General features: G+C 41.1%; 1 protein-coding gene across 1 annotated transcript in view; it reads left to right on the forward strand.

Moving 5' to 3' along the window:
* The first annotated feature begins 9,040 nt into the window (after positions 1-9,040).
* The window catches only part of kcnd3 (potassium voltage-gated channel, Shal-related subfamily, member 3), a 103,177-nt gene continuing 97,496 nt past the window's right edge, over positions 9,041-14,721 (forward strand). Inside the window, exons 1-2 of the mRNA XM_086054106.1 lie at positions 9,041-9,326; positions 11,169-12,348. Of these exons, the coding sequence (XP_085910232.1) occupies positions 11,246-12,348 (1,103 nt within the window). The 5' untranslated portion in view covers positions 9,041-9,326; positions 11,169-11,245. The remainder of the gene's footprint in view (positions 9,327-11,168; positions 12,349-14,721) is intronic.

The raw sequence follows: 14,721 nt of genomic DNA on the forward strand, positions 1-14,721 counted from the left end.
CTTCTGCCATACGTAACAGCCATCAGCACTCCTTCTACAAATGGACGACTGACCCAGTGTTAAGGGATAATCTTGTGAGACCTCACGCAACGTCTGGCTCACTGGTGTACAAAGTACTATGGTCCAGGGGCCATTTATTGCCCGCAATACTTTTTTATTTATTGAAAATTGTTTTTAACACAGCCTGCAATGCTAGTTCTAAATAAAAAAGTGCAGAGGTGGTCATCGTAGGAAGTGCGGGTGTCCAAAAAAATGCAAAAATGACGGGGGGAGATATTTTGCAACATCCACATCCCATGAGTCGAGGGATGTGGTTAACACCACTACTAATAAATTGTTTTTTTTATACTTTAGAGCAAGGTTGCTTCTTAGGTACTATTTAATGCCAATTATTAGCAGTTTGTTACACACTTCTTAAGTAAGAAATGTGCTCAAATTATTTGGGGGCAAATATGGCTAATCTCCTCAGAGTTGTTTCTCTCATTAGCTTTTCTCCACAAACGCTATGATTTGGTCATGCGCTACAATGCTGACCTTTGACCTCTGCAACCCCCTGTCCTCCATCCACCATATATGGTATTACCAAATTAACACCAGAGTAAGTTTAAAGGGGGAATTCAATTCAAACGTATTTTCATCAGAATATGGTCTATGCAGGCTCAAGTTACGCACATTTTCACGCTAAGTGCACTGGCATCTGTCTACCAAAATGGGACCCTTGATCTCTGCATGTGTAAGAAATCTGTCCACTAGAAGGTCTTGGTTCGAGTATGCTGTAGTAAATACAGTAAGTATTCCCACCTACGGGCCTCTGTCAAACGGAAATTCACTCACTCGAAAAAAAAAGCATGCATTAAATTTTCTACTACTATATAACATTGACGAACAATTCCTTTCAACGGAAGTTTCGGTGCTGTATCCGGAACCCACAACCTTTAGCGAAGCCCGCAGTAGCGCAAACTCAAGCAGTCCCTTTGACTCCTCTGGATGGCACTCTTGGTTTAAAGATGATAAAGACAAGCGTTTATCTTTTAACCAACAGCACCATCTAGAAGAATAAAAAATATCACAAGTGCTTCACGAAGCTTCATTTTCCCATCACTAGTGTAAACTTAATTTTTGTAAACTGAAAAAAATCTAAATAAACAATTTGAGCAGTCCTTTAATGCTCACTGCACTGAGGTGTTGTGGTATTTGCTTTAAGTCATGTGAAAAAAAAAAATACATTGTCACGAGTAGTGAAGTGGCGAGGTGGACCCAAATGCAGGACTACGAGACAGGGGGTAGGTGCAGGTGATTTTAATGACATGTGACAGAGGACATGACTGGAGACGCAGGGCTGGACGTGACTGGAGACGCAGGGCTGGACGTGACTGGAGACGCAGGGCTGGACGTGAATGTAAAAGCGTGGCAGGACTGCACCGGAGGGGTGAGGCAGGAAGTGACCGGGGTAGCGAAGATCAACATGAGCGGGAAAGCAGGGCTCGGCGTGAGCGGGGGAAGTTAAACTTCACGTGAACTAAACAAATCATTGTACCAATGATGCTTCACAAAGGCACAGACTAACAGCAACAACACAGACGTCAACAATGACCCGACAAGGACTGAACAAAAACTAGCAACTTAAATACAAGCACACTGAGGAGGCAACAAGAAACACCTGGACAAGAGACACAAGGTAGGAGGGAGCTGATTGGCCAACACTAGGGAGTGAAATGCACATAGGTGGACACAATAATCACTGACGAGACAGACACAGAAACACTGAGAACACAAAACCCCAAACCAACACAGACCAAACATGACATACATACAGGAAAAACGCTGATGAAAACTGATAATGAAGGATGGTTAAAAAAATGCATTAGCATACCAACGCATGCAGAGTGAGGAATACATGTGAAGCAAAGCATTTGTAAATGTCTCTCTTTATTATTTTCACCCATTTGTCATACCAACAGAAGAGATAAGACAATAAAATCCATCAATTTTGATTCAAAGCTTGTTCATGTGCCTTGATTAATGTAACACACCCTCGTTAACCTTCCGTGATTACATCTCAACCTCATCATTAGGATGAAGTTCAGGTGCTTAACAACCATTCAAACTGTTTCCCTTCCAATTAAGCACAAAAAGAAGTCCCGGCTTTGGAAATAGATTGGCTTAGCTTAAATCAGTAAATTGCTGCTTTGTAATGCCCATGAATAATGACCTACTTGGATGGACAAAATTGTCAAAGACCAAACCAAAGATTTGTATCTTGCTCTTTTTCTGACGCATAAATTTTCTTGGCTAAATACCCGCACAAATATTTGGTCTGATCTTATTTACTGTCAGCTTGATTGCATATTTTCCATCACTGGACGCAGACGAGCCCAGGAATGGAAACTGAACGCCTTATTAATCTTACTTAAGCATCTAGTGATGAGTCAGACTCTGGGAAATGATATGAGCGATGCTTTTATTCACTTTGTGAAACAAAAAGTTTGGCCTCACAAATAGGAAAGCATTCTTGTGTGCACAGACGTGTGCATTTGTGGAAATTGCCGATGTCTTTCAGTATTTCTCTGTCATCAAGAAATAACTTTGTCAATAAATTACATTCGAGTACTTTAAAGCATACTTTATGTCTGTTTTGCTGTTTGCACCAATTCAGTTTCTTATTATGTTTGGACACCATAGCACCGTATAGCACCCAAGCAGGATTTTTTTTTTAATTGATCGTCACACGTGTTTTCATTTTGTTCTTTACCCTGCTATAATCAAATTGTACCATTTAGGAGTGAAAAAGACAAAAAATCTGAATTTCACTTGTCACTGTAACTTTTGTGGGCTGGAAGGGGGCCAGAAGCACATCTATAACCCGCCCCCCTGAGCCAATGCCTCCCCGAACAGTAGAGTGAAGGCCTGCCAGATCAATATGAGACACATGGAGAATAAACTCCACTACAGTTAGAAACTAAATAAACCCTTGGAAGACCATTTCAGTCCCAATATACAAAAACAAACCAAGACAAGTTGTGTGCAACTTCAGAGTTAACTGCAGCCTCTAAGAACCCGATGAACAAATGAATAAACCCAAAGCTTAAAATGTCAAAAATGAATGCAAGAGAGCCTCACTTCTTGTTTGTCAGTAGCAATGCTCAGTGAATATCTCACTAGCTACATGCTACATGCAGCACTGTTGAGAGAAATTTTAGAGGGATGATGCATTCAAAATCCACTCCAAATATTAAAGAGAGCCCCAAGATTTTGCTTTGAACTTAGCTGGAGTGGAATTTATTCAATGCAAATCTACACAAACATAATCAAGTGGGGAGCGGCATTAACTTTGTAGATTCAAGCGTTACGGCATCGGTAATAAGGAATAAACTTGCAGATTACATTAAACATAATGCCAGGAAGCTTGAGACGGATGTACCTGCTAAGGGTGTGCTGAAGCAGTGTATGCACATGATAATGTAAAACAATTTTACCGATGATTTACGTTCCAAGTTTAATCTTATTGTGAAATCACTGGAGCGTGATTTCAGGGGAAAATACATGATAAACTCACTGTGCTCGCAGATCAATTTTTCAATGTGTTTAGGACGTCAAAAAGCAGGCAGACATGATCGATGTAGCTGGTTGAAAATGTGTGAATTTTGCTTTAGGGATTAAAATTTGCATAATAAAAAATAAATGAAACTAAGCCAAGTGGAGAGTGTTTAAGAAACTTTTCATTTTGATGTTTTGTCAGTGTGACAGTTGCCGCAGGCAGCAAGACCGAAAGCATTTAGAATTTGAATATCACTGTCATCACTGACACTGTCACATGTCTTCTGGCAATTACAGTGACCTGCTGACCATGAAATTCCACCCACCTTGTTATTCAGTGACATTTGAATTATTAAAAATAGTTACAAACTCATCAGTTGAAAAGGTCAGTTTTAATGCGGTATTTGTATCTGTTATAAGGATTTATGTGTGTGACCCTGTCACAGACAAAACTTAAAGAACACTTGGGTGAGCTTTACATGGGCACTTATATAATAGGTTTGCATGTAAAAATGACATTAGTACTAAAATGCCCACCTCAAAAGACTCTGTAGTGATTTAAGGGGTTTTTTTGTGATTAGGTTTACGACAAATTTCCCCGTCCCTTTTTGGGGCGTGGCTTATGTTATGTTTTCCGTCTCAGCTGTCCATGTCACGGGAGGGCGCCAAGCGTGGTAATATTGCTCGCTTTGTCAGTTCTGTTGTCTAAAACGGCGCATATTACTACTCTTGTCCACTTCAACCTGTGAAAGTGTAAAAGTGTTCTGCACAATAGTTTGGATTTATTGTCATAAAACGTGATCTCATCATGATCACCTCCACAAAATCAAAAATACCGTGGCGATTGCTCCTCCACTTTCACAAGCTGAAGCGGACAAGTGCATGAATGCGCACACGAACCCCGACTGGTTATATTTCGGACATTTAGCGACGCTAAACTTGTGTCAACTTTCAGGAGATAGACGCTGGATTGCAGTGGCAGGCAGATCGGAGCTTTACGCCCCCCTCTTCCCTCTCCGGCTAAAGGTAGGATAATGGGACGGCTAATAGCAACAACTAGCTTCAGGACATTAAAACAAAAGGTGTTAGCACAACAACATTAGCTCCTTACTCTGCGTCCAGCCTGCGTCGATCTTCAAGTCGCGGGGTTGCCTCCCAAGCAGTCGTGTGCGTCGTCAGACAGAGAGCCGCCAGAGAGTGAGACAAGCCCTCATGGAACAAGCGTCAATGTTCAGCGAACAAAAAGTTCCAGCGAGGCTGACCCCACAACCGAGTGTGGCCACATTGGAACGTACCTTTTCGGCTGTTTACGTTTCAAATTGGACGGCGTGTTGTCGGTCGAGAAAATGAGGCCATTCCTCATCCAAATAAATGTGCACGTCTACTCATTTCGACTTCAGTCTCTGTAAATATCCTGACTGGTGTTAAATGCCTCACTTGTCCTAACTGTGATCAGCATAGAAGCAGTGTGTTTCTTTTGTTTGTTTGTTTTTTTAAGCAAAGAAGCAGTGTGGTCCCAGGCTATGTAGCTCTGCTCACTTCCACATTTCCTCATCCTCATATAAATCAGCCAGAGGTAAATCCTTTTGATATGTTGAAGTGGGCATTCGTAGAGATGTCCACATAAATTTTGGTGCCAACTGATCACCGTTTTTGGACGTTATAAGCAATGAAAGTACAATGATTTCCAATGGAGAATTTGGAATCGGTTACTCCCGTGACTCCGGCCGAACAGGGATAGAACGCTAGGGGGCGCGGCCATTCTCCTCATTAACAAGGGGCGTTATTCATGGAGTCACTTATTTCCTAATTTCTCCCAAATCTATTGATAAAATAGAAAATGACATCTCTTTTCATTTTCCTGATCAAAAAATATATAAAATGAACTTGTTAGTGAAAACTTGGCCATCGTCCCTTTAAGAAAATTGGTCATATATACCGCATTATCATACATATACAGTATATGGAGAGCCGGGAACACCAACGCTATTGATTATGGACAGCACTGCGGAGTGTTAATATCCCAGTTGACTCAATTAGGTCTGCATTTTGTCATGCGAAGCACTGAATAATGTGACAAGTGAGAGACTCTGACACAAAGTATGAATACAAATGACCACATTCTCACACAAGCAAAACTATTATTATTATTATTATTATGAGGTTTAGCATCCATGACCTTGGGGTGCTTGACTGATAAATATTTCAGCACAATATGAACAAAAAGTTGGGATACGTTACCAGGTTTCCTGAAAACAGAAGTATATTTGAAGTTGGCTCCACTTTACAGATTTTCTGAGAATTTCTGTAGAAAGCTATTTTTCTTTTAACCAGAGGAACATATTTTAGGTCAGAGAAGTCACTGATATGGAAGGGTCTCCAAATGTAAAGCCAATGCTGATTCTGTGTAGAGATAATATTTTTCCACTTGTGTTTTTTTGCCTTCATGAGTCCCCCTAATGTTGAGATGATATGCAGACAGAGACTAAGGGGAGAAAAGAAAAGGCACAGATCATGCACACGTCTGCTTTTACTGCAGCATTCATAAGATTGTGACATTGTGCAGTCTATTATGTTCTATCATACAGAAAAAAATAGTGTCGTGTTGTAGTACAGCTACTAGATATTGAACATGTTATTGACATCCAAGCAGGCTTGCAAATAGTCATGTAAAAAAAAAAGATTCTTGCTTAATGTGGGAATCAACCCAAACATATTTTTTTCCAAGAATATGTTCCCAGCAGTCCCACTAGTTCAAACGCGGCATTCTGATTAATACTTTATTGCGTTTGTAGAATATGAGTTAAGCAGCAAAATCCACCCGCTTTTAGCCAGCTCTGGCACATTTTGTCATTTCTGTCGACTGAAAATTACATCACAATTGCTCAGGGCTCTGGTAACCACCAATCACGGCTTCAGAAAACAGGTCAGCCGTGATTGGTAGTTACCTGAGCCCTGAGCAGTTGTGATGTCATTTTCAGTCGACAGAAATGACAAAATGTCCGCCCCCAGAGATGGTTAAAAACAGGTGGATTAACTCTTATTCCACAAACGCAATATTTATCAAAATGCCTCGTTTCAACTAGTGGGCTTGCAAAGAACATATTCTTGAAAATAAATATATTTGGTTTGACTCTAAAGTTCCTTCAAATTAAATCATGATCTGGTCAAGCGACAAAGAGGCTAATAATTCTCAGTTCCAACTAACGTTTCACATCATGATCGAGCTGATTTGAGAGAGGGGGGACTGCACCACTGTGGGAGTGATCACAACTGAGTTTAGTTATGGACAATCAAAACGGCTCTTCTCATTCCCGTTAAATGCAAATAAAGAAATGGTGGTCCAAAGATCGGTGCCGTGAAATGAGGATGGAAACCGCCAACCTTCTCCTGATCTTTTATATGTTCATGTGAAAAGTACATTGGTTACAACCTGGACCGGTCTGCAGTCAATCACAATGTCTAACTCCAACACTGATTGGTGTAGTTCAATCACATCTCATCACAGACGCAACGGAGAAAACAAAGGCCAGTGAGCAAGCTGAACTGATCAGCATGATTGACAGCTGATGATGATAATAAGTGTCATGTCTGATAATCAAGTATAATCATGAAGTGGCATTAGCTGTCAACAACTGAAGGAGGCAAGAGGATTAACTGCACATTTTATTGTGACCTCACAGGACGATTCAAAATGTTTGTAAACAAAACGCAACAGGATACCTGCAGGTGGTAAAACTTGAGTGACGAACGCTGACTTGAACTGAAACGAAGACAAAATGATGTTATTGGAGTTTTTAGGCCATATCCTTTTGATTTTACTTCAAAATATTCCAAATCGATCCAGTGTAAACAATTGTGCAGAGAAGGAGTCAAGACTGCCTGTTGACAGAGAACAAACGTCAAAGACTAGGAACCAAACCTCCATCATCGCACTGTGGAAGCCATTTTCCCACAGGCATGTATAGTATCAAATGTTTGGATGGATTGTTTTGGAGTACTGGTAATTTGGCAAAAGATAATGGCAAGCCATGTTGTTAAGGTCAGCTCTTTACCGCACTATTCATTTCACTGTCAAAGAATCACATCGGGGCCAGTAATCTGAGCAACAGAAATGTCAAGCTCAATCAATCAGTCTTCTCTTTGTTGAATAACAGAGAATTATCTACCATAGCCTAACAGATTGTAATTCAAACCACTCAGTGGTAGGTTTGCTCATGTATAAATTATGGCATAAGGCTCGCCTTTAGGCTAGTTGTACCATGACCAAGGTTATGAGTATATCTGAATTTCAACCACACCCAGTTTTTAATCAGCTTACCTAGATGAAATGTAAATCAGGTCTGCTTTTGGGTCTGCCATTTTTGCCTATGTGCAGTACACCACCACAATTGATTTGGAACAAAAACTACAGTATACACTAAATGAGGCAGTCGAGGCTGGCTATTGCACTCATACAAGCCGGAAACACAAATGCAACAACGGAGATGAGTGAAACAACTTTGTCATTATTAACTATATAATATTTATGCTGTCCATATAAATATAGATACTGTACATATATTTCAAAACTCTTGACTGCCTTTTAATTGTCCCCGTCTCTCACTCTGTTCAATATTTCTCTATTGTCAGGGATGGGAAACGGTATGTGTGTGGTGCCTGGTGTACTGTTTCCTATGATGTCACTGTAAACGTATGTATGTCATGTCAGGTCATCACTTAATATCTTTCTTTCTTCTTCATAATGGGGCTACAGGAGGTGAATATTTACCCCGTACCACCAAGGGCTAATGATTACAATTACTATAAGGCAACTTAAGCACCAAATAGGTGTATTAAATGGTAAATTCATGTCAGATAAAACATCAATTGCTTGGATATTCTGTCTGATACAGCTATTGAAGTACACCCCTGTATATTTTTGAGTTCAATTTCAGAATCAATATTTTCTGTGGCACACAACAAAATACTACCACCGGCCATGTATATAAATGAATAAATAAATAAATAAATATGCAGGCTACATAGTACACACACCAAGGAACATTTTGGATTATAAACACAGAAGTATGCAAACAATAATAATAATAATAATAATAATAATAATAATAATAATAATAATGATAAAATAAAAATCTGTAATGTTTTATTTTTGTGGAAGCTTACTTATCGAGTGTACCCATTTTTTCCAGCACTTTGAGCAATGACATTCAACCAGAAAGTAAAACAAATGCAGCACATTCAATATCATTCCGAGCAATTGAGGGCCCTAATGTTATCGAGAATTATTAGAAGCGTTTGTAGTTGATGTGGAAAGTAACTGTGATGATTCAAAATAAGTGCTTTTGGTTCATCAATGGACCCCGCCACATGAATCAGAGTGATGTCTCTCATAGATTGCCATTTTTTGAGCGCTGTAGAACGAGGGCGAGAGAGAGAGAGAAAGAGGGAGGCTTGGAGCGCTCCTCCTCCTCCTCCTCCTCCTACTCGCGTCGGTCTCGCGGCTCCGCTCACGTCGAGAAGCCGAAGAGCGAGCGTCTCTCCGGCGGCGCGCTCTCCCATCCCTCGGCTTAGCAGGATGGAAAGTCAGCTCACCAAGCTGTGCTACGTCCACTCGTCGATTCTTTACTGCGCCGTTTTCTCACGGTGACATCGCCCCTGTTTTCACTTCACTACTGGTCATTTAACAGACACGCCTTTTAAGGGAAGAAAAGAATACAATACGACTTAAACGGAACTAAACTGCAGTGGAAGAAGGTCGCCTTTTTTGGATGGAGAATTTCCGATCGGTGAGTTGCCATGTAGATGTGTGAAGTGGTCAACCTGCGTCTTTTTTGAATATGTGTGGAGAGCTTTTTAGGCAACTGGTCAGCAATAACTTATTGGCATTACGACCTATAGTATTGAGAATTCACTATTAGTTACCAATTTTAATCCATCTGGGTTCGTTTTAATGTGCATTTACCGGTGAAACTCAACAGGTTTGGGTGAACCTCTTGCTTAGTTAGCCTCAGAGTGAGAAACTCAATAGTGAGTATGCATGGAGAAAATGCAGAAAGCTGTAGTCTGAACAGCTGCTTCTTAATTGTAACTCATACAGTGGATGTAAAAAGTCTACACACCCTGTTAAAATGCCATTTGTAATATATAAATATATATTCCACAATTAAGGTTACCTATAATAGGGTGTAAAATCCAGTTACCTTAAGTACTAAAAACACTAAAACAGTTTGGCTTTAGCCACAAGTGTTTCTCTTCAACCGTCAGGTAAACGAGCTCCCCGGGAACTTCCTCAAACGAAAGTAAAAATAAACAACGGAGACAATGTGGTTTCATAAGTGCACGCGCCCTTTTATAACCGAGGATGTGGCTGTGCTCTGAATTTACCAGTCAATTTCAAGCTTGTGTTAAATGCAGGTGCCATCATTTATAGTACCACTGATTAACCTCCAATAACGTTTAGATGTTCTAGTAGGCTTTTTTGTGACTAGCAGAAGCCTGTAGGTTTTGTGCTCACATTATTTGGTATTTGGAAATGCTCATATTTTTCTCCATCTTGACGAAGGCCCCAATTCCATCTTTAAAAAAAAAAAAAAAAAAAAGCTCAAAAGCATAATGCTGGCACTAACATGCTTTATGCAAGTTACAGTGTTTTTTTAGTAATGAGTAGTGTTGTGTCTGCACCAAAAAGATTAGTCTCGGTTTACTCTTGGAACATAACATCTTTTTCCAACATTCATTTGGTAGATTTCAAGTATGTTTTATTTTTTCTTAGTTAGATGCCACCAGATCCCATAGTTCAGAGAATTAGACTAGATTGTTGTCACATGTAATAAACAGCCAGTACTTGCCAGAAATTCCTGCAGCTCCTTCATTGTTGCTGTCATCCTCTTGGCAGCCTCCAGTTTTCTTCCTTTTGTTGATCAATTTTGGAGGGACGTCCTGTTCTTGGTAATGTGAACATATTTTCTGGACTTGGTAATGACTGTCTTCGCTGTGTCCCACAGTATATTTAATGCCTCATAAATTCTTTTGTACCCTTCTCCTTACTTACTAACCTTTGAGCAATGAGATCTCTATGATGTTGTGGAAGCACATTGTGGACTATGGCTTGTGCTGTAAAATGTAACTACAAAAATGTCAGTGAAGGACCTACTGGAATACCTGAAGGTTTTTTTTTTTTTTAGGGGGGGGTTGGATGCACTTTGAGTGAACACAGTGTGAGCCGACTCCCATTTAACAGTTTGAGAATTGAATGTGATTGCTTGGTTCTGAACACAGCCACATCCCGGTTATGAGGGTGTGTACACTTGTGCAACAACATTATTGCCGTTGTTTGTTTTGACTTCTAGGATTTTAAAAGATATCCATTAAGTTGCACAGGTTTTAGCTCACGTTAATGATGGAAAAACCTTTTACATTTATTGATCTTCTCATATATTACACTAAAGCCTGGTATTGGTTTTGTTTTATCTTAAATGTGATTCAGTTTTATCTCACTCCCTCAAAAAGTGTGTTATAGTTTTTCCACTTGAAAAGTTATGAAGTAACGCTAACATATTTGAATCCCCCCATCCCCACCTTCCTCCCTCCCTCACCCCTACACTGCTGTGCTTTCTCTCTTCTTCTAGTTGGTGAATGAGTTGAAGTCAAGCTGGTTGTGAAGGTGCAGGATTTGTTCCCCCCTACACCCGAGGTCGGAGATAGGATGGCAGCGGGAGTGGCGGCGTGGCTCCCCTTTGCCCGGGCGGCAGCCATTGGCTGGATGCCTGTGGCTAATCTGCCCATGCCAGTGGCGCCAACCGAAAAGAACAAGCGTCAGGATGAGTTAATCATTCTCAACGTTAGTGGACGGCGCTTCCAAACCTGGAGGAACACACTGGACCGCTATCCCGACACCCTGCTGGGGAGCTCCGAGAAGGAGTTCTTCTACAACGAAGAGACCAAAGAGTACTTCTTCGACCGGGATCCCGATGTGTTTCGCAGCGTGCTCAACTTCTACCGCACCGGCAAGCTCCACTACCCTCGCTATGAGTGCATCTCCTCCTATGATGAAGAGTTGGCTTTCTTCGGCATCGTCCCCGAGATCATCGGCGACTGCTGCTACGAAGAGTACAAGGACAGGAAGAGGGAGAATGCCGAGCGTCTGATGGATGACCAAGAGGACAACAAGGACGCTAAACTGCCCAACATGACTTTCAGGGAGACCATGTGGCGGGCTTTTGAGAACCCTCACACTTCCACCATGGCCCTTGTCTTCTACTACGTCACCGGCTTCTTCATCGCAGTCTCCGTCATCACCAACGTGGTGGAGACGGTGCCCTGTGGCTCGTCGCTCAACATGAAGGAAGTGCCGTGCGGCGAGCGTTACACGGTGGCCTTCTTCTGCATGGACACGGCGTGCGTCATGATCTTCACCGTGGAATACCTGATGCGCTTATTTGCCGCACCGAGCCGCTACCGCTTCATGAGGTCGGTGATGAGCATCATTGACGTGGTGGCCATCTTGCCCTACTACATCGGCCTGGTGATGACTGATAACGAGGACGTGAGCGGCGCATTTGTGACGCTCCGGGTTTTCAGAGTCTTCCGCATCTTTAAGTTCTCCCGCCACTCGCAGGGCCTTCGCATCCTGGGCTACACGCTAAAGAGCTGCGCCTCAGAGCTGGGATTCCTGCTCTTCTCCCTCACTATGGCCATAATTATATTTGCTACCGTCATGTTCTACGCAGAGAAGGGTTCAAGCTCCAGTAAATTCACCAGCATCCCAGCCTCCTTCTGGTACACCATCGTTACTATGACAACACTTGGGTAAGAGCAAAGCAGACACCTTTTATCTGGTCACAAGTGCATATGTGCGCATGTGTGTTCCTGTAGCTCCAAAACGCACAACTGCTTCTTTGGTTGTTGCCACGTTTTCCAAGACATACTTTTTATGACTGATGCACAGTGTCAAGACTACAGACAAAAAAGTCGCCCGTTTACAGCTGTTTTTATAACTAATAGTGCTCTTCTGGGGCATAGCAGCCATCAAGATACTCTCTTCTCTCTCACTAATGGTTGTAGCGTGTCCTTTATACGCGATAGATAAGAGAGACTTGGGAGATTGCTATTGAACGAAATGGGCTGAGTGGAAAAGCATCGCAGTGAGACAAAAACAGTGGCTTGGAAACAGAGATTACGCCATTGTTTCCCTTTCCGACCTGCCCCGTGGTTGGCTGAATGCGCTTTTAGAGTGAACTCAAGCACAGACATTGTGCTGTGAGGGCCCTCTTGCTCCTTCAGTCGGATTTTGAATCACACTAGTTGCTGGCTTTGCATCAAGTGCTTCTTGTTGCTTTGATATACCGGACTCTTAGCATCCTCTTCATTTAGGGCAAATGCACATCTAATGAGATGCAATGCAACAGCACTATAAAAAATATTCGGATTTTACAAAGATGTTCAGTTTTGGGCTAGCATTAGTATGGTTGGCGTTTGTAGCGGTGACAAAGTGTTTGGTATCATGTTAAGAGTCATTCACAAAGGTTAGAGCCTCTCCAGTAGCTAAGTGAAAAGTACATCACAATGTATGTATTTCATATTGGTCGAGATTTATATATATATTGGGGTTTTTTTCTATTGAAAATAAGGACCTGGAGAAAAACAGAGTGAATTTAGGTCATTTTATTCTAATATATTGTTGCTGTCCTATAAGAAACACTTATGTCCAATTTTGGAAAAAAAAAACATTTCACGGTAATGCGATATCTGTGACGCGGAAACAACAGTCATGTAAAAATAAGAAAATTGAAAAATAAGAGACATAAGTGTTTTTCACAGGACAGAGAGAATATAATACTCAATCTTTAATAAGAAGTCAGTGCAGCTATGAAAAATTCAAATGAACTGGTCAATATAAAGATTAAATAAGCACCTTTTTAAACATAACGTGTTTAGTAGGGCTTGGCGAAATGGCTAAAAATGTCTCACAATATTACAGTCTTACAAATCAGTCAATATTGATGATTATTGTTTTAACCTATTTAAAATAATTTAAAAAAAATAGTGTACATTGTTATGTAATTTAATCGACAAAGTTGTGCATCGTAGTGCATTGTAAATATTTATTTTAGATTAGATGGATTTTTAGAATGATGCTACCCTAAAGCAGTATTGTTGATTACATTAACCTTCATTCAGTGTTCATACAATGTAAGTGTAGTGAACTAATATTCTCTTGCCGTGCATGCATTAGCGTTGACCAACTGTCTTGGGGCTGCTTTATCTTTTTAACGGACTTATTATTGCCATAGTCCATTCATATTTTACTTTGTACTTACCTGATTTTGACTTGATTCCGAGGGTCGGACATGCAAGCGCTAGCACGTCAAAGACAGGAAACTCCTCGACCTGTACAACACGTCTCCATCCGGAGGTTTTTAATCGGGTTAGTGTGCACAATATAATCTTTTTTGTAAGAGTTTTACTGAACTGACTGTTCATTTATTCGAACAAAGTTACGCCACTCTCTCGTTTCGCGTGAGTACGTGTACTTCTTCGTCGTTGGTTTAGCTGTTTCTTCTTTGTTGGTTTGAATGCTTCTTTGTTGGTTTAGCGACTTTGTCTTCGTTGGTGTATCTCCTTCATATTTGGAGGCGGCTCCACACTACTTGCAACACACACAATGCCGCGCTCGGGGTTTGCTTTCTGATTTTTTTCGAGCGAACATTTTATCGAAGGCATTTTCTATTGATATCGATCACGTGTCTTTTGCGATGCGTATTGATATTGAATTATCGGCCGGACTAAATGACTAAAATACCTGTATGATGTTGTGCTACAATACAGCGAACCACAACCAAAAACATGTCAGAGATACTGAAATGATGTATTGGATCTCGTCACATTGTGGAGGTCTCCCTACCGTTGGAGTTTGGAGTCACAAATACTTTAAGTAAGTTTTGCATGCGTGTATAATGTCATAGTACAGTGACGGGAGCTAACACACATACATGTTTGACTTAGCTATGTGTGCTCTTCTAAAGCTGTGTTTCTGAGAATTCCTTGGTTGAACGTGTGAGTCAGAGAGCGAGGCTGAGAAATGTAGCACGCTTTGAAATGTCAGCGATGCGGAGGCCTAAAAAGAACGTCTCTGACTTACTGTAGTTGCGCTGTCACACTCGGTGCCGTCATCGTGCCAGT

This window comes from Filicampus tigris, chromosome 1 (genome assembly GCF_054856515.1).
Source record: "Filicampus tigris isolate MCC_2025a chromosome 1, RoL_Ftig_1.0, whole genome shotgun sequence".
Taxonomy (NCBI): Eukaryota; Metazoa; Chordata; class Actinopteri; order Syngnathiformes; family Syngnathidae; genus Filicampus; species Filicampus tigris.